This window comes from Megascapheus bottae, chromosome 6 (genome assembly GCF_031878675.1).
Source record: "Megascapheus bottae isolate mThoBot1 chromosome 6, mThoBot2.hap1, whole genome shotgun sequence".
NCBI classification, from domain to species: Eukaryota; Metazoa; Chordata; class Mammalia; order Rodentia; family Geomyidae; genus Megascapheus; species Megascapheus bottae.
In genome coordinates, this window is record NC_143514.1 from 48,883,869 (window position 1) to 48,909,282 (window position 25,414).

Sequence of the window (25,414 nt, forward strand, 5' to 3'; positions counted from 1 at the left end):
ACAATGCTCTGTAACTACCCCATAGCTAATTTCTAGAAGCAGTGAGGCCCACAATACAAAACCCAGAATACTCCATCCAAGACAGCAGCAGCTGGTTTGGTTTAATATTGTATTAAGTTAGCTGGGAGCATACTACAACACACAGTCACTCCTGTTACAATCAATGGCTGCATGTTAGCAGCTTTGGCTGTTGCACATCTTCCCATCCTGGCACCAGGCTAAAGAGGCTGCATCTATTTGGATAATGGGGTCTGATGGTTAAGGGTAAGCACAAGCTACGGTGCCCAGTTCCTCATACTCCTGTCTGCATGGGCACAGTCACATCTGTACCCTGTGCATGGCAGCAGAAAGTGTGCTCTCCCTGGGGGGTGCAAAGTGGGCGCTACAGGTCACACACAACTACAGGGAAGGACACACAAAATCCTAGGATATAGAAAAGCTAAAAAGAAAACTGTATAACATGGTCAGATTTTCTAGTTTAAAAGGCATAAAACTGAGCTGGCCGTCAGTGACTCACACCTGTGATCCTAGCTACTCACGAGGCTGAAATCTGAGGATTGCAGTTCAAAGCCAGGGTGAGGAAAGTCTGTAAGACTATCCACCAAAAGAGCCTCAAGTGGAGATGTGGCTCAAGAGACAGAATGTTAGCCTTGAGAACAAAAGATCAGAGGCAAACACCCAGGCCCTGAGTTCAAGCCCCAAGATGAATACATTAAAACATTAAAAAGCAAAGCATAAAATCCTAGCTACGTAAAGTGAGGCATGCCTGTAACCTTAGCATTCAGGAGGCAAAACAGGAGGGTAACTTGAGCCCAGAAGTTGGAGTAGAAATGTCCAATCTATCATAGTTCTCACACTGCAAAGATGAGAGAAACTGGCAAAATTGTGAGAGGTGACTGGTGGCTTTTCTGACGCCACGTGCTCACAGCATCTACAGTACCCTACTGAAGCTATTCTCCACACTGGTGAGATAACCGGAGGCCCATCTCTCAGTCTTAAAGCTTCAATCCAGGCAGAGTTGGTTTACTGTTTTGGAAGGCATCTTCTCTATGGTACCTGATGCCATGTCACTGGATCCCAAGTCAGTTTCTTCAGGGCAATGTGGTACCAAAGCCAGCTGCAGCGGGAACTGCACCATGTGGTCGCAATCGGAGATGGACTTCAAGGACTCCCTGATCACCACCCAGGGCTCTGAATCCATGCAGAATGAGGACCAGCTTAGAGCAAAGTAGCTTGGCCAGAGAGGCCACAGTTCAGGGAATCAATAGCTCCTTCAGCACAAGGCTAGGAAGGAGTGTCCTCAAGGTGACACAAATAAAGGACTGGGCTTGTGGCATGTCCAGCAGCTTCAAGTGGGCTCAATTCCATCAGAAGAAGGTGAGGAAGGAGATTCAGGAGGTCTGGCTCCATCACTTTACCCTGTGCACCTTTCTTCCCCGGAGATAATTCTTAGAAAAACTAGAGGCTCCAACACAGATCAGAAATGCTGGTGTCAGAGCTTTTACAACGTACCTGCAATAAACACAGCAAAGACATGGGTGAATCATTCATGGACCTTCCCGAACACACTCCAGGTGAACCTTTGGATGTTGAACATTTTTTTGTTTGGTTGTTCCTACATCTATTGAAATCAGCCTAAGATTCCCACTTACAACCCTGAAGAACCTCTAAGGCAGCATTCCAGCACAGGCTCATCTATGGCTAAACAAAACACAAGTAAAAAACTGCTTTTCATCATTTCATTCCCTGAATGACTAGGGTAAGATAGGGTCTGTGCTGAAAACGTAAGAGTTATTAAAAACCATTGTTTTGGCTCTCAAGTTCAGCCCTGGGTGAAAGAAGATAAAGAACCCATCAAGAACAGCAAGCACAACAGAGTTTTAACCCACAGAGGCCAAATTCCCTCTATAGGCACGGGAACCAGAAAGGCTTCCTGGGAGATGCCAGGTCTGAAGCTGGCTTTAATTTGGGGAAGGGATGGAGGGAAGGAGGAACTTAGAAGGTGCAGAAAACCAGAGCATTTGTTGGGGGTATAAAGCAAAAACGTGTGGAACAGGGTTGTTGGGGACAGACAAGACCCTGGCCTTCCAGGCCAAGGTAATGGCAATATGCAGTGGACCAAGCTCTAGATAGGGGTCCTGTTTCTTGGCTCCACCTAAGTCAGGGTCTGGAGTTGCCAGAAACCAGTCCTGAACAGTCCCATGCCTATTTTAGTAACTTAAAAAGTGATCACTTGCAGGGCCAGGAATTTGGCATAGTGGTAGAGTGCTTGCCTAGCATGCCCGAAGACCCGGGTTCGATTCCTCAGTACCACATACACAGAAACGCCAGAAGTGGTGCTTTGGCACAAGTGGTAGAGTGCTAGCCTTGAAGAAAAGCTCAAGAACAATGCTCAGGCCCTGAGTTCAGTCCCTAGGACTGGCAAAAACAAAACAAAACAAACCAAAAACCAAAAAAGTAATCACTTTAGGGAAGGAGGGAAAATAAGATGAGGGAAGGGAAATGGGGACAAAAATATGAGAAGGGTTGTCAATGTATGTGAAGTAATGCACCTTCTATCTGGTGAACATAATGTAACCCTTCTATTAATCACAATAAAAATAAAATTAAATTAAAAAAAATTTTAAAAGTAATCACTTGTAATAACATTTTCATTTTCTGGAAGTATGAAGTTGATTTTCTTCTGTGATTCAGCCTATATGTTATCAAGATTTCTATTTTCTTTTTAGACATAGTGTTGGTAGATCTCAGACCTTTGAAGAATTCTGGATAATTTCCCCCTGGCCCAGGAGGTGTCTGCCTGTGGTAAGATGGCTCTTGTCATGCTGCAGCCCTTCCATGTGGCTGCCGGGTCATGCAGCTCTGTGCCCAGAGCAGATAAGATGGTGTGAGGCAATCACTGAGCAGAGGACTGAGAGACCACCTAGGCTCTGGAAGGAGCCGGAGCATCTTCTCTTGTCTACTCAGCCCTCCGTGGTACCTACCTGGGGTGCTGCAACACCTGCAGCAGAGTCTTTGTGGGGGGCACCTGGTACAGCTCTTCCCTCTCCTCATCCTCAAAGTACACCTGCAAGATTAACCAGGAGTGGGAGTCACAGACAAAAAAGGCTCAAGCATCTCGAGGCTGGCAGAGGCTCCCAGGGAAGTGCTCAAACCCAGCCTGTATAGCTTCCTCTTCCCTGAAATTTAATCCCAGAGCTGTTAGGTGTATGAGGCAGAAGGCCAGGGGGCCCAGAGAACCTGAGCAGTAGGAGTATGCCACTGGAGCTCAAGGAGGACATTCACGCAGCATGGCTGAGCAATATGGGATGTCAGAGTTTGCAGAACATGAATATAGCACTCATGCTGGGGGCTCCAAGTCTCAGAAGGCTGTGGAAGGAGAGGGACCAATGAGAGTGACAGGCTAGGCACCAGTGGCTCACATCTATAATCCTAACTATTCTTGAGGCTGAGATGTGAGGGCTCTAGTTCAGAGCCAGAGTCAGAAACAAATCCAGGAAACAATTCTCACCAATTAAAAACAATGGAATTGGTGCTGAGACTCAAGTGGTAAAGGACCCACTGTGAAAGAAAAAGCTAAGGAGAAGTAGGAGGCCCTGAGTTCAAGCACAAGTATGGGTATAACAGCAAAAAACCAATATTCATCAGTACAGAAAAAAAAGTCCTATGATATTAGATTCAAAGAAGAGGTACATCTTATTTTTACTTACACACACACACACACACACACACACACACACGACACACACTCGCTGTGAAGCACTGAGGAGGCACTGGAGCAGTGAATCCCTTTCCCCAAGAACCAAGTCTCCTTAGGAAACAATGGCTGATTTCAAAGCTGGGCAAGGAAAGCTCAATTTAATCCTGGAGCATTTGTTTCAGAGAACAAGAGCTTAAACACTGGGGATAAGTCAAAGGGACAGAGACACAACTTTGAAGGGATTCCTACCAGTCAAATCCAGGATAATTTAAGCATAAAAAAAGGGAGCCGGGAGCATAGCCTAGTGGTAGAGTGCTTACCTAGCATGCATGAAGACCCAGGTTCAATTCCTCGGTACCACATACATAGAAAAAAGCTGGAAGTTGGACAAGGAGCGTGGCCTAGTGGTAGAGTGCTTGCCTGGCATGCATGAAGTCCTGAGTTCAATTCCTCAGTACCACATACACAGAAAAGGCTGGAAGTGGTACTGTGGCTCAAGTGGTAGACCACTAGCCTTGAGCAAAAAGTGACCAAGGACAGTGCTCAGGCCTTGAGTTCAAGCGCCAGGACTGGCAAAAAAAAAAAAAGAAAGAAAAAAATATGGCCTAGTGGTAGAGTGTTTGCCTGCCATGCACAAAGCCCTGATTTTGATTCCTTTGTTCCCATATACACAGACAAGACCAGAAGTGGTTCTGTGGCTCAAGTAGTAGAACACCAGCCTTGAGAAAGGCTCAAGGACAGTGCCCAGGCCCTGAGTTCAAACCCCAGGACTGGGGGGAAAGAAATCGTAGCAACAGAGGAAAGGATAAAAGCCCCTGGCATAGGTAAACAAATGTTGAGGGGTTGAAGAGCAATGGGATATATTTACACAATCTCAGAAAAGCAGTATAACTGGTCATGATGGAACATGCCTGAAATCCCAGCTACTTGGCAAGTGGAGACAGGACTGAGTCCCAGGTCAACCCAGATGAAGTTGGCAAGACCCCATCTCAAAACAAACAGGGTTGGAGGAATAGTTCATATGCCTAGCAAGTACAAAGCCCTGGGCTCATTCAATCCCTAGTTCTGCACAAACAAATCAAAAAAGGTAATGATAGAGGACCTTTGTCAATCGGGGTGAGGACAGATGGAACCCAGGCACCACCGATAAGATGTACAGAGAACACAGTATCACTTCTGTGAAACTCCAGATACGCAGAACTCAAACCTTGTCACAGGAAGCCTAAGGCACCATGCAGGCACTTCACAAAACACAGAATCTGCAGAGATTAGGAAAGAGAGGAATGTCTCAGAGAGACTACAGGAGAAGATCACTAAATGTATTCTGCTCTTGAAAAGGAACTTTGGATGAAGGAGAACATTTCTGAGACAAACTGAAACCTGCACAGTATTAGATGGGAGTAGGGCACCCATGCTCGTGTCCTGACCTGGACAGCTGTTTGGGGATTCTGAAGAAAAGTCCTTGCTTACGGAAAATGCACAGGAAAGCATTCAGGGTTGTTGGTACCTCAGTTAGCATGTTACTCGCAGTGTCTAGAAAATAGCATTGAACTCATGAGTCTCCTGCCTCAGCCTCCTAAAGTACTGGTACACACACACACACACACACACACACACACACACACACACACACACACACACACACACACAACACACAACAGGCAGAAAATAAATTCTTCAATTTCAGTTTTCTGAGACAGGGTCTTATCCTAGTCCACACCAGCCTCAAACTCATCACGAAGCCTAGGCGCCCTCAAACTCTCGATCATCCTGCTTCAGCCTTCTATGTGTTAGAATTACAAGTGTAAGCGGGCACTAGTGGTTCATGCCTGCAATCCTAGCTACACAGGGAGGCTGAGATCTGAGGATCATGGTTCAAAGCCAGCTAAGAACAGCTAAGTCCATGTAACGCTCACCTCCAGAAAACTGGAAGTGGTGCTGTGGCTTAAGGGGCAGGGCAAGAGCCTTGAGCTGAAGAGCTCAGGGACTGCGCCCAGGCCCAGAGTTCAAGCCCCAAGATAAACAAAAACAAAACAAAACAAAACAAATTTATGTTGTATATCACCAGATCTAGCACAAGATAAATTCTCTATTCTGTAAACTATAAAAAAAAACAAACCTCAATAATGGAATATTATTCAGCCTTAAAAAGGAAGGCTGCACTAGCAATGGTGACAAATGCCTATACTCCCATCTACTTACAAGGCAAAGGGAGAAGCTTGAAAACATCCTGGCAGAGGTAACACAAGACCATGTCTCAAAAGGGGGAGATGGGCATAGCTCAGTGGTAGAGCATTTGCCATAGGCTCTGGGTTCAATCCCAAATACAAAAAAAAAAAACCAATATAAAATAAACCCAACACAAAAAGGCAATACTATATGATTCTGCTGATATGCAGAATAGTAAAATTCACAGATAGGAAGTAGGGCTGGTGCAGGAAAGGGAAACCAGGGAGCTGCTGTTTCATGAGTGCAGGGTTTCGGTTGAGATGGTGGAAGACTTACTGGGAGGGTGGTGGTAATGGTTATAGAGTGTGAATGTGCTAAAGAATGGCTAAATGAGCCAGGCAAGATGGCTCCTGCCTGTGATTCTAGCTACTCAGGAGGCTGGGATCTGAGGATCACGATTCAAAGCCAGCCTTGGCAGAAAAGTCCCCATGAGACTCTTATCTCAAATTTAAAAAAATCCAGAAATGGGGCTGTGGCTCAAAGTGGTAAAGCACTAGCCTTGAGCAAAAGAACTCAAGGACAGTGTCCAGGCCCCAAGTTCAAACCTAATGAATGGTGAACTGGTAAATGTTATGTGATCTATTTTTCAACACAGTGGAAAATAACAAAACAAAACAGTTCATCTCTTTCCCTATTTCCTCCTCTCTAAAAAGTCCATGGAGGAATGAACACAACTTCTCTTACCTCCAAGTTATCAGGGCAGTATTTTCGCTCTGAGTCCCAGGAGGGCGTTTCACCAAACATCACCAGCAGATGATCAATGAACCTAAGGATATAACATGTCATTTTGTTATCAGTGACTCCTGATCTGCTTTCTCACAGCAGTCCCTGGACACCAACTCAAAGAAAAGACTGTCCAAACACACCATGCACATGTACACTTAAACCCAAACTGTGGCTATCAATCACTGATCCTGAAACACAGACTCAGAATTTTATTTAACCACATTATAAAATCACAGGTTAAATGTGGACTTGAACTCAGGGCCTGAGCACTGTCCTTGGGCTTTCTCAAGGCTAGTGTTCTACCACATGAGCCACAGCCCCATTTCTGGATTTTTCTGTGTATGTGGTACCAAGGAATCAAACACAGGGCTTTGTGCATGCTAGGTAAGCACTCTACCATTAGGTTACTAAGCTCCTGGTCCTATACACTTCACTTACTATGTGTGTGTTATTTAAAAGGATTTCATACTTTGCCAATGACCTGTTCCACCCTTTGGTAAACACTGTACCATGGTGTTACATTTATTAGCCTAGACATAGGAAGAGGAGACGTATGTCATAGCAAAGCTGCTGAATCAAGGCTCAACCAGATATGGAAGAAAGGGGTCCTATCCACCAGGTTGTATGAAAGCCTCTAAATTATTCTCTTCCCTCCTCAACCAAAATTCCACTTGCCCTTCTTGTCAAGACAGCAGGAAAAAGCATGCCAGCAAGCAGTGGGCTCTTGGGCAGGGAAGTACCTGGAGTCCTCGTGAAAACCAGAGATGAAGTCAGATTGGGCATACTCTGGGTACAGGAACAGTACAGGCCAATTCAGCCGGCCATGGTCATCTAGATTTAGCCGGGCTCCGTAAGGGTTTTCAGCACTGAGTCCATCCAAGAAAATCTCACCCAGACTACAGGAGGCTGGATCTTCATCCTCATCTACAGCTTTGGAGGCAAGCGTGATGTTCCTATCCTGGATTAAAGGCAGGAACACATACATCTCATTATTTGAAGGGTGCAAATCCACTTGACTGTGAGCTCCCTGAGTGCCAGGTCTGCACAGGATTCATCTTCACTGTTCCTGAGGCCAGACAGAGTAGGCACCCCCTGTGTGACTCAACTTCACCAGGCACCTGCCATGTGCTACTCCCTGTGTCACAGGGAAAGCTAAACAAGGCTCCCTGCCCCCAAGCCTGCTTATGGTCTAGAGGGGAAACACTATGGAAAGAATTATAACAGAAGGCAAGAAATGGAGCTGTAGAAGTGCAGATGGGGAATTGATTGGCTGACTGAATAGGACATGCTAGGACCCAGACTTTGAAGGCCTGAGAAAGAAGGACAGGAAGTACATTTTGCCCAATGTTTCCATCTGGGTCAGATGTGGATGTTAGAATTGATGAACTCTGATTCCATCTTGGCAGTGCATAGGCAGAAGTGAGAACCTGTCAGGGTCTAACATGTGTGTCGAGGTTCCCAAGATTAGCACAAGAGGGGAAAACACCTGCAATCAAAATGACTTTTCACAAGAGCACCTACAACTGGTGCTGACAAACCTTTTCTTAAAGGATCAACAAGTCTACTGAATTTAATCAACTCTTCTCTGTAGTATGAAAACAGATAGCACCATAAGAAGCATAAGTAAAGCTGTATTTAAAAATGGCTGCAGGTTGCTGACTCCTGCCTTAAACCATGAGTAAAATGCAGCACCATATAGCATCAAGAATGCTTTTTATAAATAGCATCAAGTTGCTTTTTTGGCAACTGAAGCTTAAGATACAGTGTTGTACTAGAGAACCAAATTTAAAAAGGTCTCTGCAAATCTCTGGGCATCCTGTTCTGGAAAATGGCAAAATCCTTCCCTACGAATAAGCATCAGGTAGGAAATCAGGAGTGTATCCCTCTCATTACATTGTTAATATGCATTATCAGGTTGCTTGTTGGAAAGACATGGACCACACTATAATGGAATACTTTTGAAGTTTCAAAGTCAGCAAGTAGCTAATATAGGTAACGCAATAACTTCCAAGTGACTTCTAAGTAACATAATAATGCAACCATAAATAAACTGATCAAAGAGTCAAACAGAAGACTCCCCTCCCCTCTCCTACGGCTCTTGTATAGTATCTCCCTGGAGACAACAAAGGAAGCTCAGATGGTGACTTGCTAGGTATCAAGTTTTGAGTTGCACTACACTGGTTTGAAAATGTAGAAACTAGAGGAAGAATCTTATGCTTGCTAGAGTTAGAGGAAGGACATTTTAAAGCCTTCTAGCCCACCGTGGTGGCTCACCCCTATAATCCTAGTTACTCAGGAGGCTGAGATCTGAGGACTGAGATTCAAAGCCAGCACTAAAGAAGGTGAGACTCTTATCTCCAATTAAACACTACAAAACGGGAAGTGGGGCTGTGACTCAAAGAGTAGGACAGTAGCTTTGACCTAAAGAGCTAAGGGACAACACCCAGGCCCAGAGGTAAGTTGGTAGCCTGGAACTGAAGGGCTCAAGAACAAGGCCCAGGCCCAGAGTCCAAGCCCCAAGACACCCTCCCGCCCCCCACCCCCCTCCACACACACACACACACACACACAAATTAACCTTCTCTTACTGTTAACCCTTTGTACATCACCTTTATACTAATGAAAGCATGGGCCAGGAGTTTGGCCTAGTGGTAGAGTGCTTGCCTAGCATGCACAAAGACCTGGGTTCAAGTCCTTAGTACCACATACATAGAAAAAGCTGGAAGTGGTGCTGTGGCTCAAGTGGTAGAGCACTAGCATTGAGGAAAGCCCGAGGATAGTGCTTAGGCCCTGAGTTCAGTCCCCAGAACTGGCCAGAAAAAGAAAAGGAGAGAACACATTTTTTTTTTTTTTAAATTAACCTCCTTGGAGGGTGTGTGACACATGGTGAGGACCATACCTAGCTCTGAAATCCAGTATGAGGTTTCTTTACCTCTCTGAGGCTGTTCTCTATACTAGCAAAACAGGAACAATAAGCCCTATCTCATATAGCTGCTGAGATGATTAACTGAGAGAATGCTTAATCCAGAGCACAATCACTAGGGTAGTCTGCTTGCTTCATCAAACAGGAGGGCAGGGGATCGCTAGAGAGTTCCCCAATAGGCTCCCCGAACTGGTGAGCTTCACACACAGTAGAACAGACGCCCAAAGACTCACCTTGATAGCCTGGAGCAAAGCCTCATTCTGATTCTGCTCCTTCTTTGCTTTCAGTTTTGCTTTCCTCATGTCTCTCTGTTCAGTCCTCTGGAAATGAAGTTCAGATGCATGAGCACCTCTTATCCCAGTCCACTCCTTGAATGGCTGGCTACCCTGATCCCTATCCTCTCAAGCTCCTGTGCCCAATACAACCAAGTTTCACAAAATGGAATCACACTATATGTGACCTTTAGTGTCTGGTTTCTTTCATTTAGCTTAGTTTTTTGTTTTGTTTTGTTTTTGCGCAGTCAAGCTTGAACGCTGGGCCTGGGCCCTGTCCCTGAGCTCTTCAGCTCAAGGCTACCACCCTACCCTTTGAGCCACAGTGCCATTTCCAGTTTTCTAATGGTTAATTGGGGATAAGAGTCTCACGGCTTTAATGGGACTTTAGTGTCTGGGCTGGTTCTGAACCGCAATCCTCAGATCTCAGCCTCCTGAGTAGCTAGGATTACAGGCATGAGCAACTGCGCCAGACTTAGTTAGCTTAGATGAGTTTTACGCATATTGTATAGCAACAATTTCTTTTTGTGGCTAATATTCCAGTTATTTACCCATTCACGTATGTGTACAGACACAGACACAGATACACACATACTCTTATACTTTTCATTTAATCTTCATTAAAAAACAAAAAAACAAAAAAAACCTGGGACCAGGAGTTTGGCCTAGTGGTAGAGTGCTTGCCTAGCATGCAAAGACTTGGGTTCAATTCCTCGGTACCATATACATAGAAAAAAGCCGGAAGTGGTGCTGAGGCTCAAGTGGTAGAACTCTAGCCTTGAGAAAGTCCAAGGACAGTGCTCAGGCCCTGAGCTCAAGCCCAGGACTGGCAAAACAAACCAACCAACAAAAATACCACCTCTGAGCCAAGCATGGTGGCTCACACCTGTAGTTGTAATCATAGCTACTAGAGGCTGAGATCTGAGGATCAGATTCAAAGCCAGCCTAAAGACCATGAGACTCCAATCTCCAATTAACCACTAGAAAACTGGACAACTGGAAGTGGTGCTGTGGCTCAAGAGGTAGGGTGGTAGCCTTGAGCTGACAAGCTCAGGAACAGTATCCAGGTCCAGAGTTCAAGCCTCACAACAGATGGACAAAACAAACAAACAAAAACTCAAGGATATATTTGGTTCTTCACTTTCAAAAATGAGACCAGGGCTATGAAAGTGGCTTAGTGGTAAGAGTGCTTGCCTAGCATGCATGAAGCCCTGAGTTTGTTTCCTCAGTATCACATAAACAGAAAAACCAGAAGTGGTGCTGTGGCTCAAGTGGTAGAGTGCTAGGCTTGAGCAAAAAAAGCTCAAGGACAGTACCCAGGCCCCGAGTTCAAGCCTGTCCAAGGCTATCCACATGTTTTAGCATTGGCAAAAGACATTCAAAGCTGGCTCAAACCTATAACCTAGCAACTTGGAGAGGTATAGGTAGAATACTGTGATGTGAGGTTAGTCTAGGGCAAGAAATAAAAGGTAAAAAGGGCTGGGAGTATGGCTCAAGTGGTAGAACAACTTCCTAGCAAGGGAGAAGCCCTGAGTTCAAATCCAGTAACACATGCACCCAAGTGTGCATGCACACATGCAAATCAGTTGCAATACCCCCTACGGTATTCTCCCAGAATACCCATGAGCCAAGAAAACCACTCAATTGAGAGCCCTGGCCCAGCCCTCACTTCTTTCAGCAAACCTTTGTCTGCCCACGAGTCTCTGTGCACACCTATGTACACCCTGCTTGGCAAAGCAAGGTTAGATACCAGTACTGCATATTGAACCACAGACACCATACATTCTTGCTCATCTCTATTTACTTGTTAGCTTATGTGTGTTCTTCAAGGATAAGGACTAATTTTCTGATTTGGGGAGGAGGATGGGGTAGGATGGGTTGTGTGCTGGGGAAAAAAAACTCAGGGCCTCATACATAAAAAATATATACTATGCCATTCAACCACAACCCCAGTCAGTGCCTAAGGAAAACTCCACAATGATGACAAATATACAACCTAGGGAAATACTAACTAGCAAATGGCAACTGTTTGCTGACTGTCACTTACCCTCAGCTTGTCTGCTTTTGCCCTTATCTCCTGAAGTTTCTTCTCCTTGGCGTCTATTTGCAGCCCTTCATCACACCAGCTCACAGCGTCAGCAAAGTGTTTCAACTCCAGATGGCACAGGGCACCTGCAGAAACCATAGCCTTTTTGTCTAAAAGCAACGAGCAAATCCACCTGGCCCCCAACTGCCACCAGCCACCCCTGACGGGAAAGAGGATGTCATTCCCCTGTTCTTCAGCTCCCACACAGGAAAAGTATTTTTTATATCTTAGATCAAAAATATCCCATTTCTAATGCCCATTCAGCTCAAAACTCCTATAAGTCTCCTGGGTGTTAAGGACTCTAAAAATAAGGAACATTTGGGGCCAGAAGTGTGACTCAGTTGATAGACCACCATCCAGTGAGTACAAATGTCAGGTACCAAGTTTGAGTCGTGAACTAAAAAAAAGAAAGAAAGAGAGGAGAATGCAGGCTTCGGAATCACAGACCTGAGCTGGGAATCTGACTGTTATTTACCCATTAAACCTTGAACAAAGGACAGCACAGCTCTGAGCTTCAGAAAGAAACAGAAAGAAGAATCTGCCTTGGCCATTCACCAACCTAGTGTAAAAAGACCAAAGACTGAAAGCATCAGGTCTCATAATTTTTTTTTTTTTTTTTTTTTTTTGCCAGTTATGGGCTTGAGCTCAGGGCCTGAGCACTGTCCTTGGACTTTCTCAAGGTCAGAGCTCTACCACTTGAGCCTCAGCACCACTTCAGGCTTTTTTCTATGTATGTGGTACCGAGGAATCGAACCCGGGTCTTCATGCATGCTAGGCAAGCACTTTAACCACTAGGCCAAACTCCCGGCCCCAGGTCTCATAATTTTGTTCTTTATTTCTATCCATGTAATCAATCAATTTCCCTTCTATCCCCCATTCCACACATGCTAGGCTTTTCTAAGTGTTAGAACTACAAAGGAACCTAATGCCCTGTTAGAGATAAACAAACTATGAGAGGGGTCATCTTGCCAAGGTCATATTAAAAGGTAAAAGTGAAAACAAGACTTCCAGGCTAAGGCTAATTCCACAGGACTACAGTATGTGTCGATCTTCATCCAGAATCTTCTCTCCTCTAAGCCAGAGTCGGGGGGGGGAGGGGGGGAGGGAGAGAGGGAGGGAATGGACCTACTTGCCACTCTCTAGCCATGATTATCTAAAGAGGCACAACTTGATAAAGAATTCAGGCTGCACTACGAGACTAGGAGAACTGAGAAGTGATGAATAAAGCTTCAAAAGCAACTACGAGCTTCTCAAAGAAAAGGTGAAGTTATAGAAGTAACAAAAGCATCATTGCATAGAAATACATATATAACTTATCTTTTAATTAATATTAACACGGCATTTGATTTTTTTGTTTGTGGATCATAGGGCTTGAACTCGGCCTGGGCGTTGTCCCTGAGCTCTTCAGCTCAAGGCTACCTCTCTACCCTTGAGCCAAGCTTCACTGCCACTCTACCCTAGAGCCAGTCCTCACTTCCCATTGTCTAGAGGTTAACTGAAGATAAGAGTCTCAGGTTCTTTTGTACCCGGTCTAGCTTTGAACCTTGATCCTCAGATCTCAGCCTCCTGAGTAGCTAGGATTACAGGCGTGAGCCATTGCACTGGCTGGCATTTGAAAATTTTGCCTTTCAAATGATTAACTTGAAAAAGTTATTAGATTACAACTTTTGGAACTTTAATTCCTTTTATTCTTTATTGATTTAAAATCAGGAGTTTCTGCTTCCTACAATTTTTTAAAGCACACAAGGAAAGGGAACTCAATACAAAACCAAGACCTCACCTCGCTAGTTTCCTAGCACTTCAGTATCAAAAGATTTAAATGGCACCTTTTAGAGTATAGACAGTGACAGTCACAGTGTGTTCTACACGACTCACCTCTTATTATGGCTTTGAGGTGGCTGGGTTTTAGCTTTCTGGCAGCCGTCACATCACTGAGAGCAGAACGAAAATTACCTAATAAAATGCCATCAAGAAAAAGAGGTAACAAGTTATGAGACAGACTGTTCAAAATCAAGTTGACAAAAACGTTCTAGAACAATCTTTGAGAATTATAAGAGCAACTGTTCATAGCAAATGTTTTTCTAAAAACAGAAAAAATATAGTTGCCTCAACTGAGCTTTCGATACGTTTATAATCTCAAACTGGCACTAGGTGCTCACATCTGCAATCCCAGCTACTCAGAAGGCTGAAACCTCTTCCAAACCTCCAGTTTGAAGCCAACCAGGGCAGAAAAGTCTATGAAACTCCATCTCCAAAGTAACTGTCAAAATGCCAAACAGAAGGCATGGCTCAAGTGGTACAGCACCAGCTGTGAGCAAGAAAGCTGAGAGTGAGAAGGCCATGAGTTCAAGCTCTGGTACCTGCAAAAAATGTATCTTAAAAAAAAATATTTATAGGGCCGGGAGTTTGGCCTAGTGGTTAAAGTGCTTGCCTAGCATGCATGAAGACCCAGGTTCGATTCCTCGGTACCACATACATAGAAAAAAGCCGGAAGTGGTGCTGAGGCTCAAGTGGTAGAGCTCTAGCCTTGAGAAAGTCCAAGGACAGTGCTCAGGCCCTGAGCTCAAGCCCAGGACTGGCAAAAAAAAAAAAAAAAAAAAAAAAAAAAAAAAAATATATATATATATATATATATATATATATAGGGGGCTGGAAGTTTGGCCTAGTGGTAGAGTGCTTGCCTAGCATGCACGAAGACCAGGGTTCGATTCCTCAGTACTCCACCTACATAGAAAAAGCCAGAAATGGTGCTGTGGCTCAAGTGGTAGAGTGCTAGCCTTGAGAAAGCCCAAGGACAATGCTCAGGTCCTGAGCTCAAGCCACAGGACTGGGAAAAAAAAAAAAATTACAGTTGGGTGCCAGTGGCTTTCCAAGTTATAACACTAACAAAAATGTTATCAAGAAAGAAAGAGCTGGGCACCAGTGGTTCACACCTGTAATCCTAGCTACTCAGGAGGCTGAGGTACAAAGATCTGCTCAAAGCCAGCCTGGGTATGAAAGTCCATGAAACTCTTATCTCCAATTAACCACCAGAAAACCAGAAGCAACACTGTGGCTCAAAGTGGTAGAGTGTTAGCCTGGAGCTGAAGAGCTCAGGGAAAGCACTCAGGTCTAGAGTTCAAGCCCCATGACAAAAAGAGAGTGAGAGTGAGAGCAAGAGAGAGAGAGAGAGAGAGAGAGAGAAAAGATGGTGTGGGGACAAAAACCTGAGAAGGGTTATCAAGGTTCGAGAAGTAATGTACCCATTGCCTGAGGAATCTAACTGTAACCCCTCTATACATGATCCTGACAATAAAATACAATAAAAAAAAAGAAAGAAAGAAAGAAAGAAAGAAAGAAAGAAAGAAAGAAAGAAAGAAGAGTTCTAGTGAGCTGGGTATATGGCTCAAGTGGTAGAGCACCCACCTTGCAAGTATGAGGTTGTGAGTTCAAACCCCAATCTTTCCACTTCAAGAAATGGTTGCTAGTAAGTAGGCATGTGCTCCTCTAGTAATGAAAACCTCCAACAAAGCAGTAATATTTTTCAAACTTCTTCATCCAAGAAAAATTTTTACTTCATCCCTCCCTCCCCTCACAATACAGCATTTCTCACAAAGATTTTCAGACAGGGTCTTGTGTTATAGCTCAGATTAATCTCACAATTCTGCCTCTACTTCTAGAAAGCTGAGATGACAGGTGTGCACAACTAGGGGTTATGAGTTTGGCCTAGTGGTAGAGTGCTTGCCTAGCATGCACCAAGACCCAGGTTTGATTCCTCAGTACCATATACATAGAAAAAGCTGGAAATGGTGCTGTGGCTCAAGTGATAGAGATCTAGCTTGAAAGCCCAAGGACAGTGCCCAGGGAATTCAAGCCCCAGGACTGACAAAAAAAAAAAAAAATAGGTGTGCACAACTAAACCTAGCTTTCTCCAAAGATCCTGTTTTAATCCTTCTAGCATTCTCAGAAGGATAAAAGACCAAGAAATTAAAAAAAAAAAAAAAAAAAGACCAAGACATTTTTTTTTTTTTTTTTTTTTGCCAGTCCTGGGCTTGAGCTCAGGGCCTGAGCACTGTCCTTGGGTTTTCTCAAGGCTAGATCTCTACCACTTGAGCCCCAGCACCACTTCCGGCTTTTTTCTATGTATGTGGTACCAAGGAATCGAACCTGGGTCTTCATGCATGCTAGGCAAGCACTTTAACCAGTAGGCCAAACTCCTGGCCCCCAAGACATTTTTTTAAAAAGGTCTTCTGTTTTGTTTTCTTTCAAAAGAAGAGAAGCATTCAGGGACTGGAGGTGTGGCTCAAGTGGTAGATTGTGAGGCACTGAGTTCAAACATTAGTACCACTCACAAACAAAAAATTATAGAAGTAGGTAGGTTCAAGATTTACAGAGTGACTAAGTCACTCTTTTGGTCCAATCAAAATTCTACACTACCTGCTTCCCATCTTCTGATGTCTAGCTGAAAGATCAGAATACAGTTATTCTGGGTTTTGGGATGAACAGCCCCTTTCTCTGACACTCTCAAACCTCCCACTAGCCAGCATAATAGCCTTTTATCCTAAGTTAATTCTTTAGAAAGTACTTAAAAATGAAATAAATTACCAAGATAGTACTGAGCTGCTGCCCGGTTCGTATAAAGGACAGCATTCAAATCAGGATCTGCACATTTCTTCTTCAATCCTTCAGTGTATGAAGTCACAGCCTTCTTATAGTCTTTTTCTTTAAAGTAGTCATTACCTTCATCTTTATAGGTCTTGGCTTGTTCTGCAAAAAAGAAGACAAATATTTCCTACTTTTAAAAAGGTTAATTTAGGGGCCAGGAGTGTGGCCTAGTGGTAGAGTGCTTGCCTAGTATACACAGAAAAAGCCAGAGGTGGCGCTGTGGCTCAGGTGGTAGAGTAGTAGCCTTGAGCAAAAGAAGCCTGGACAGTGCCTAGGCCCTGAGTTCAAGCCACAAGCCTAGCAAAAGAAAGAAAGAGAGAGAGAGAGAGAGAGAGAGAGAGAGAGAGAGAGAGAGAGAGAGAGGAAAAGAAAAGGTTAATTTAAAATATTTTAAATATTATTTAAAATATTCTAAAGCCAGGTGCAGTGGCTCACGCCTGTAATCCCAACTACTCAAGAGGCTGAGATCTGAGGATGGCAGTTCAAAGCCAATCCCAGGCACTAAAGTCTATGAGACTCTTACCTCCAATTAACCTCTAGAAAACTGGGAAGTGGGGTTTGGCTCAAGGGTAGAGCGGTAGCCTTGAGCTGAAGAGCTCAGGGACAATGCCCAGGCCCAGTTCAAGCCCCATGACCCACAAAAAAAAAAAAAAAAAAGTGCGGCCTAGCAGAGAGACGAAGCCCTGGGTTCCATTCCTTGGTACCACATAGACGGAAGTAGCACTGTGGCTCAAGTGACAGAGAGCTAGCCTTCAGCAAGAGCTCAGGGATAGCCCAGGCTCTTGAGTTCAAGCACTAGGGGTGGTGTATGGGGGGGAGGGGAGGATATGAAGAAGGACGCTGGAGGCGCGGCAGATGGGTCAGAGTTTTGTGGAGTGGATGGTGACAGTCACCACTTGCTATCAATCAGAACTGCTCTCTCACACTTCACCACAACTCCACGGAGACACAGAACACGCGCTAGTTATGTAAAAAAAGAAAAAATACCTTCCGGAGATCGCTCCTCGTCAAATATAATTGACTGGAGGCAAGCCAAGTCAGGATTGTCTTTGGGATCGATTTCCGAGGGTGCGTCCTTCATAAAGAGGGGAATCTTGTCAAATTCCTGGATACAGTTCAGAGAAGAACAAAGCACGTGAGCAGACGCGCCGTGCGGACCCAATCCCGAGGCCCTGACCACATCTCATCCCTGGGAGCCTCCCCCAGGCCAGCGGGCTCCCCGTTTTAAAATGGGAGCGTTCATGTCCCCCCCGCCCCACAGGAGGCCCACCTCCTCCCACTGGTCCTCGTGGAAGCCGCCGCGGTAAGGCTGGCTCTGGAACTTTTCCAGGAAGGCGTCAAAGTCGTCATGGGCGGCGGAGTCGGCATGCTCCATGGCAGCTCGGAGCTCTCCAGCTGCGGGTCCACGGGACGCGGAGCACAGGAAGTCCTTCCGGCGGTGCGGTGTGCTCCCTTCAACCCTCCCTGCGGTACAGCCGGCCCGCGCGCCTTGGGTTCCGGCTGCCTGGGAACAAGGCCTAGCCGGGGCGTGGCCAGCCCGGGGGCGTGGCCAGCTCGGGGGCGTGGCCACCCCGGGGTGTGGCCGGGAGGTGCAGCCCCAGTTCACCCTGGCCTGTGGGGGCGTGGTTTTCGTGGGGCGTGGTCTTTCAGAGGGTGTGGCCTGGCTGCTCCTGGGGTCCCACTGGTTTGGAAGCAAAGTTGACTAGCTTTCCCTTGACTCACGGGGCCCACTTCCTGCTTTATAGATGCCATCTTTCCACTGTGTCCTTCCATGCAGAAGGGAGGAGGAAGCTATCTGGAACCTAATCAGGGTAGTAGTCTTGTGTATAATCCTCAGTCACCTCTGAAAGGCCCTCATCTCCTAGCACCATCATAGTGGGGGATCAGGATTTCAACACAAATTTGGGAGAGAGGACACACAAATATTGAGTACACAGCAGCAGCAACCAATAGGGCTACCGTGTTGCCCTAAATCCCTCAAGCTCACAATTTCCAGACTAGACTTGACTCCTGCCTCTCAATCCTCATCCCATCCCCATCATGCTCCTGGTCGGGCTTTGCTCCTCAACTTGGAGGGGAGAGGGGGGTGGTCATCATTAGCTTAATCATCCTCTCAGCAATATGGATGTGATCTTAATACCTTGCTTAGCAACCTAGATATGATCCTTAATACCTTGCTCTCCTCTCCTCCCTCCTCAATCCTGAGAACCACTGTGTTCTAGAATTCCCCTTCCTGGTACCCTGCAGGACAGGCTGCCCCTCCATTCTGCCCTCTGTGGTCAAAGCCACTATTTCCTCTCCCGTTTTTGGTTCTGCTCTGTCTACTCTTCCTCTGCCCACCCATCCCTTTGATTATACTATAGAGAAGTTGGTCTTTGTTTTTCGGTGTTTTGTGTTTTGGTTTGGTTTTTCTGCTTCTTTTTTCCATCACTCCCTTTTGTACCCCTCTTCCTCATCCCTCCCACCTAACCAGTCATTCTAGTGTTTTCATGTATCTTGTTTTTCAAAATGTGAGTTCTGGGGCCTGGAGTTTGGCCTAGTGGTAAAGAGCTTGCCTAGCATGCATGAAAACCGGGTTCAGTTCCTCAGTACTACACAGAAAAAGTTGAAAGTGATGCTATGGCTCAAGTGGTAGAGCTCTAGCCTTGAGAAAGCCCTTGACAGTGCTCAAGCCCTGAGTTCAAAGCCATTACTGGCAAAAAAAAATGTGAGTTCTTTCATGCACCCATTGTGATATATTTTTATCACTCAGGCCTGTGATGCTATATCTACCCCCACTGCCTCTAACTATACATGGGAGTCCATGGAACATTCATTCTCCAAAGATGAGTGCCCAGGCTTCCCCTCTTCTCGCACTGTAGGGGATGCTGCAGTAGGAGTCCTGATACATTTCTCTATAGACCATGGAGATGCCCACAAGTGCAATTCCCAGGCTGTGGATATGCATAAACTTACTATAGTTGAGTAGTCATGCCCAGGTTCATGCCCAGAACTGCTACTGTCAGCGGTGCCTAGGGATTCCTATATCCCCAAGAAGGGGAGCTTTTGAAAGCTGCTATCTGTCCACATCTCTTCCCTGCTAAGCACCTCCAAATGCTTTCCCACTGCCCTGTAGATAAAGGCCTCAGTAGCCTGGCACTCCTCTCTCTCAATTATAGTCATCTGCAGTTGGTCTTTAGCCCCACATGCCCTGATCGGCTCCATGTAAACACCCTATAGTCGACTCCCATTTGTGGGAGAGTGTCTTCTCTAGGAAACCTTCTCTAACATCTCAACTCCCAGCTGGCCTGTGGTGTTTCCCATGGACCCCCCCCCATCTCCACGACTCCTTCCTTTCTGCTGGTGTCTGTACATGTCTCCATTGCCTCCACTAGTCCAAAATCACGTTCTGTGCCCACTGGATCCTAATCCCAGCCTACCCTCAAGTTGAAACAACCAGAAATGTCTCTGGTCATTTTAAAATAGTCCCTAAGGATCAAAAATGTCCTAGGTTAGAACCTTCTGCCTCAAATCATGAAGTGCCCAGAGCCTGCATCCAGAGCAATCCTGCCCAGGTTAGAATCTCTATAAATACTTCTAGAATCAGAAGTGAACATCACAGCACACAACCTAAGGATAGGACTCAGAGCTCTGAGCCATGATATCATGATATGGAGGATTCTTCTTTCTCCCCTTTTCCTTCCCCCAAGGGATATCCAAATTACTACTCCCTTTAGCCCCTGTGATATGGGGCGAGGAAGCTGAGACATCCAGTGGACTTAATTGACTCTCTGAACCTCAGTTTCCCCATTTACGCAGGCTAAACAGACTGCAACTGAGTCACCAACAGAAGGCCATACCCCTCTCTCAGATTTGTCCCAGTATAACCGTGGGGCATCTCCCATGAAGCACTCAGGGTAGAGAGGGAAGCCATGTGGCATTTATGTGAGCATGTGTGTGCTTGGCCAACTTGAAGGTGCGGGCTAAGGCTGTGTGACATCACTGCTTCAAGGACATCTTCCAAGAGCCCAGGGCCTGCATGATCCAGGAGCGCCGCTGGTGGGTAGTGGGCAAGTCCTCACAGCTGGGGTTCCAGCGGTGCGTGGTGGCTGGATCGCACACCCAGGAGTCCCCGTGTGGCAACGGCCAAGAGTTCCTCCAGCAGCTGGCCAGGATGTTTTCCTGGGCCTGGGCTGCATAGATACAGACTGATGCTTCTGGATCATGTCTCAAGTTTTCCACAGCTGGATCACGGGGAGAAGAAAAACTACTTGTTAAGGTCTCTAGGTATGACTTCATTCCTTGTCCTTCCTTCCCACCTCCCAGCCATGGCTTAGATGTCCCTTGTGAAATATCTGCTCACCTCACTTTCCTCCAGCCCTTTGAATTGTTCCCAGCTTTCAAAGTGTGAATCAAAGCCTGCCTTCTCTAAGAAGCATTCCCGGATTGCTCCAGCCTTCATATATGTTATCCGCTTTCCCAGTTACAAAATAAGCTTGTAACCTCTTAAGTCTAAACTACATGTCCTGCACTAAGTGGTTTCTAGCCATTTTCTTGAGGTTATTTCTTTCATGAAACTGCATGCTCCACCAGGTAGGGCTGTGTGTTCTACTCTCACTCTGGATAGTGAAGGGAAGACCCTTGCCTTGGCAATGGCCCTTCCCTTCCTGCTGCACAGGCTCTTGCTTTCCCTAGAAGTCTTGAGGTTCCGGGGCATGACTTACTGACTTTCACTTCATTCAGCCGGTCTTCGGTCACGATGCTGTCCATGCAGGGGACCAGAGACCCTGAAGTATAATTCAAAAGGTAAGGGCGCTGGGCATGGTGGCTCACTCTTGTAATCCTAGCTACTCAGGAGGCTGAGATCTGAGGATCAAGCTTCAAAGCCAACCCAGGCACAAAAGAACCTGAGACTCTTATCTCCAATTAATCTCTAGAAAAATAGGAAGTGGGGTTTAGTTCAAGGGTAGGGCAGTAGCCTTGAGATGAAGAGCTCAGGGACCAGTGCCCAGTTGTAGTTCAAGTCCCATGACACACACACACACACACACACACACACACACACACACACACACACACACACACACAAAAGTAAGGGCACCCAGTTCCTCAGCATAATGCCACCAGCCCACCTGAGGCCCAGACCTCCACAGAGAAGCCTCTCCACTCCCTTCTAAACCCACAAATGAAGACGTAAAGGGGGATCTTCATTATTGGATACTCTCAGGGCGATCCTGGGAGAGGTAGTCAGTCTAGTGGTCGAAGATCTCAGCAGGTTCTAGACCACTGATGCTGACAGTGCCACCCTAGGTTGGGCCTTATTGTGCTTGTCTGAGACCCAGGGAGGTGCTGTGTCCACTGCCCACTGCTCTAGAATGTGTGAATGGCAGCAATGTGCAGGACCCTGAGCACCTTGTGCACCTGTCGAGTGTGGCTGTCAGGGGCCCGAGACATTGAAACTCCACGCAATGAGTCGAGGAATTGCTTTCTCCCCGCCTCTCAGCCATATGACAAGCCCTGTTGCATGCCGTCGATAGCCTGGGTACCTACCCGACCTCTCACAGTGTTCACAGCTCCTCCAGTACCCACACTGCTTACCTCTTAGAATGCCTTTTTCTCCCATCTTATTTCCCTGGAAAGTCTTATCGGGCTTGCATGTTAAGCCCTTCCCAGGCTAAGTGAGGTGACTGCCTCAGTTCCCATAGTATCTGAGAATCTTTACTATTTACTATTCACTATTTGTGAATCTTTACTATTTACTGTGTGGTGCCTTACTTGTGACTATGAATCTTAAATCCCACGTAGCCCAATTAGAAGGGAGTAAAGTGAGTCTCTGATGTCCCTAAGATTATTATTTTTTGCCAGTCCTGGGGCTTGAATTCAGGGCTTGGGCACTGTCCTTGAGCTTTGTCAAAGCTGGTACTCTTAACACTTGAGCCACAGCACCACTTGCAGCTTTTTCTATTTATATGGTACCAAGGAATTGAACCCAGAGCTTCATACATGCTGGTCAAGCACTCTACCACTATGACACACTCCTGGCAACCCTAAGATTATATACAGAATTATATGCATAAACTTTTTTTCTGTGATACTGGGGTTTGAACTCAAGAATCATGCTTGTGCACATGCTGTACTGCTTGAGCCATAGACTCTGCTCGTGTGTGTGTGTGTGTGTGTGTGTGTGTGTGTGTGTGTGTGTGTGTTAATGACCATCCAAGGCTGGTCTTGAACTCTCAGTTTTCCTGAGATTCGAGGTATGTGCCACTATGTCCAATTCATATATGCATTTTTTTCTGAGGAAAGTATTCATAACTTTGAAGCAGAATCACACAAAGGATCTGTGATTCAAAAGAGGCTAGATCCAGGTGCTAGCAGCTCCTACCTGTAATCTTAGCTATTTAAGTGGCTGAAATCTGAGGATCTCAGTTTGAAGCCAGCCTGGAAAGAAAAGTCCTCATGAGACTATTATCTCCAATTAAGCACTCAAAAACTGGAAGCAGCACTGTGGCTCAAAGTGCCTTGAGCACAAAGAGCTCAGGGACAGTGCCCATGCCCTGAGTTTAAGACTCACAACTGACAAACACACAAATAAGGGCTGGGAATGTGGCTTAGTGGTAGAGTGCTTGCCTAGCATGCATGAAGCCCTAGGCTCAAAATTCACATAAACAATTGGCATTGTAGCTCAAGCGGTAGAGTGCTAGCCTTGAGCAACGAAGCTCAGGGACAGTGCCCAGGCTCTGAGTTCAAGCCCCAGGACTTGCAGCGTAGTGGGGGTGGGGAGAGGATTTCTGAGTAGCATAGCATTTATCAAATTAGTCACATCATCTCTTTCCCACAAATCCTTACTCCCAAACACATATCATCATCACCCTCTAAAGGTCTATTTGTTTCTCTTATCTAAGCATTATGCCTATCACAGAGAAAGAGATCAGTGTTTGCTATGTAAGCCAATAGATGGATGGATGGGTGAGTGGGTGGGTGAATAGATGAATAAGTGGATGAATGGATGGGTAGAATTGATGGTAGATGACTTCCATAGGTGGGTAAATGGATGGTATCGATAGATGCATGAGTGGATGAGTGGGTAGATAACAGATGGTTAGATAATGGGTAGGGTGAGTATATAGGTACATTAAAAGATGGATGCATAGATAGATGGATGAATGGATCCATGGGCAGCTTGGTGAATGTATGGGTAGATTGACTGATTGGTGGATAGGTGGATGGATTGGTGGATGGATGGATGGATGGGCAGATATGTGCATAGATTGGTAGATTGATGAGTGGATGAATAGGCAGATGGATGGACTGATTGATGGAGGGATGGAGGGATGATGGATGGGCAGATGGGTGAGTGGGTGGGTGAATGGATGGATGGATGGATGAGTAGGCAGGTATGTGCATAGATTGATAGATTGATGAGAGGATGAATAGGCAGATGGATGGATTGATTGATAGAGGGACGGATGGATGATGGGTGGGCAGATGGGTGGGTGGGTGGGTAGGTGGATGGATGATGATGAATAAGGGAGTAGGATGAGATGGGTGGATAGATGGATGGATGAAAAAGAGCAAATGAATTGAGAGAAGGTATTAAAAGAAACATGACTATACAGAGGTCATAAACTCCAGCCCTCTCTGCAGCAAGGTCTCCTGGTCCATGGTGAAGGGAATGTGGCAGGTAAGCAGTGGTATGGTATGGTATGGTACAGCATGGTTTATAGAGGCAGGGAAGGCCGCCTAATATATAATCAGAAGGGAATTCTGGGGCAATTCTGAATAAAGGGATCTGCTATTCGTTTTCCCCCATTAAAGGCAGAGGCCGGGCTTGTGGACAATAAAAAGAACTGAAGCAAATAACTGGACATCTCAACATGATAGGTTTTATCTTTAGAAAAATTTTCCTCATCTCATCTGTGAAATGGGAGTTTATATCCATCTTACAGATGGGGAAACTAAGGCTCAGGGGTGTAAATGAGAGAGAGAATATAAATGGAGATTCTGCCCTCCGTCCATCCTGCTGCCTGGCTTCTGCTGCTAGTCAGTGGGGGATTTGCCCTGGCTCTCATGAGGCTTGGTATCAGGATGTATTCCAGGGGAGGGCAGCAGCTCAGCTGAGTAGAGTTGCCCAGGCAATGATCACATAAAGACTTCAGGCTGAATCCAGCCTAAGGCCCATGTCCTAGGTCATAATCTCAAAAATGTGCACCAAGGCAAACTGCTGGCCAAGCCTTACACCTGAAAGAAGCATTACCCAACTCCAAAAAGGCTGGTGGCAGCCTGAGAGACTGGAGAGCGGGCAGAGCCCTGGCAGGAAGAGAGGTTATGCCAAGTAGTTACCTATGAACATGACCGAGGACTTCCGGAGGGAGGCCTGTGAGTTCTTGGTGTACTCTAGGCTCTGGTTGAGGAAAGTCAAAGCGCTGTCTCGATGGGTGTTCACCTGGAAACAAAGAGAAATCCCCAAAGTGCTGGGCTCTCAGAGGCCCAGCTTTCTTCCCAGAAGCCAAGAGTTTCATGACCGTCTCCTGTTCAACCACTCAGCCTGGTGCTCTGTTCTTGATCTTCTCTGTTGCCCAGTCCTCTGCCCAGGATTCTCAGAGGCTAAATCTCATTTCTCTTATCTAATTGCAATAATGTTCCTGCACTGGGGAATCTCCCTTCAATCCACTGCCCCGCATTCCACCAGAGATGTTATATTCAAGGAATATGACAGATGAGGAGACAGATTTGAGAAGGGTAAAGGAATCACATTGTAAAGCAGCAGGGGATAAACTGAGCATCTTAAAAGCCAGGCAGGAATGGGGCTTTCTCATGCTTGGAAGTATGAAGGCAACAATTGGTTCATGACA

General features: G+C 45.9%; 2 protein-coding genes across 7 annotated transcripts in view; both read right to left on the bottom strand.

Annotated features, from left to right (window-relative positions):
- Nucleotides 1-431: 431 nt before the first annotated feature.
- Ttc4 (tetratricopeptide repeat domain 4) lies at nucleotides 432-18,010 on the bottom strand. Its single transcript, XM_090334758.1, has 10 exons — nucleotides 17,851-18,010; nucleotides 17,568-17,685; nucleotides 16,521-16,682; nucleotides 13,812-13,889; nucleotides 11,898-12,022; nucleotides 9,812-9,898; nucleotides 7,396-7,613; nucleotides 6,614-6,695; nucleotides 2,985-3,067; nucleotides 432-1,512 (listed from the first exon to the last, which is right to left on the bottom strand). Exons 1-10 carry the CDS (start codon nucleotides 17,953-17,955, stop codon nucleotides 1,410-1,412), a joined length of 1,161 nt encoding a protein of 386 aa, XP_090190884.1. The 5' UTR covers nucleotides 17,956-18,010; the 3' UTR covers nucleotides 432-1,409.
- Nucleotides 18,011-20,479: 2,469 nt separating this feature from the next.
- The window catches only part of Mroh7 (maestro heat like repeat family member 7), a 40,991-nt gene continuing 36,056 nt past the window's right edge, over nucleotides 20,480-25,414 (bottom strand). For all 6 annotated transcript variants that reach the window (XM_090334761.1, XM_090334764.1, XM_090334760.1 and 3 more), the window contains 3 exons: nucleotides 24,903-25,005; nucleotides 21,284-21,346; nucleotides 20,480-20,803 (listed from right to left, as the gene is read on the bottom strand). In XM_090334761.1, coding sequence (XP_090190887.1) covers nucleotides 20,559-20,803; nucleotides 21,284-21,346; nucleotides 24,903-25,005 — 411 coding nt within the window. In that variant the 3' untranslated portion in view covers nucleotides 20,480-20,558. The remainder of the gene's footprint in view (nucleotides 20,804-21,283; nucleotides 21,347-24,902; nucleotides 25,006-25,414) is intronic.

Coding starts and splice junctions, on each gene's coding strand:
- Ttc4 (XM_090334758.1), bottom strand. CDS start 17,955: ATGGAGCATGCCGACTCCGCCGCCCATGACGACTTTGACGCCTTCCTG. Junction 6,696..7,395: donor GGTTTTCACGAGGACTCCAG/GTACTTCCCTGC, acceptor TTATATCCTTAG/GTTCATTGATCATCTGCTGG. Junction 3,068..6,613: donor ACTGCCCTGATAACTTGGAG/GTAAGAGAAGTT, acceptor TTAATCTTGCAG/GTGTACTTTGAGGATGAGGA.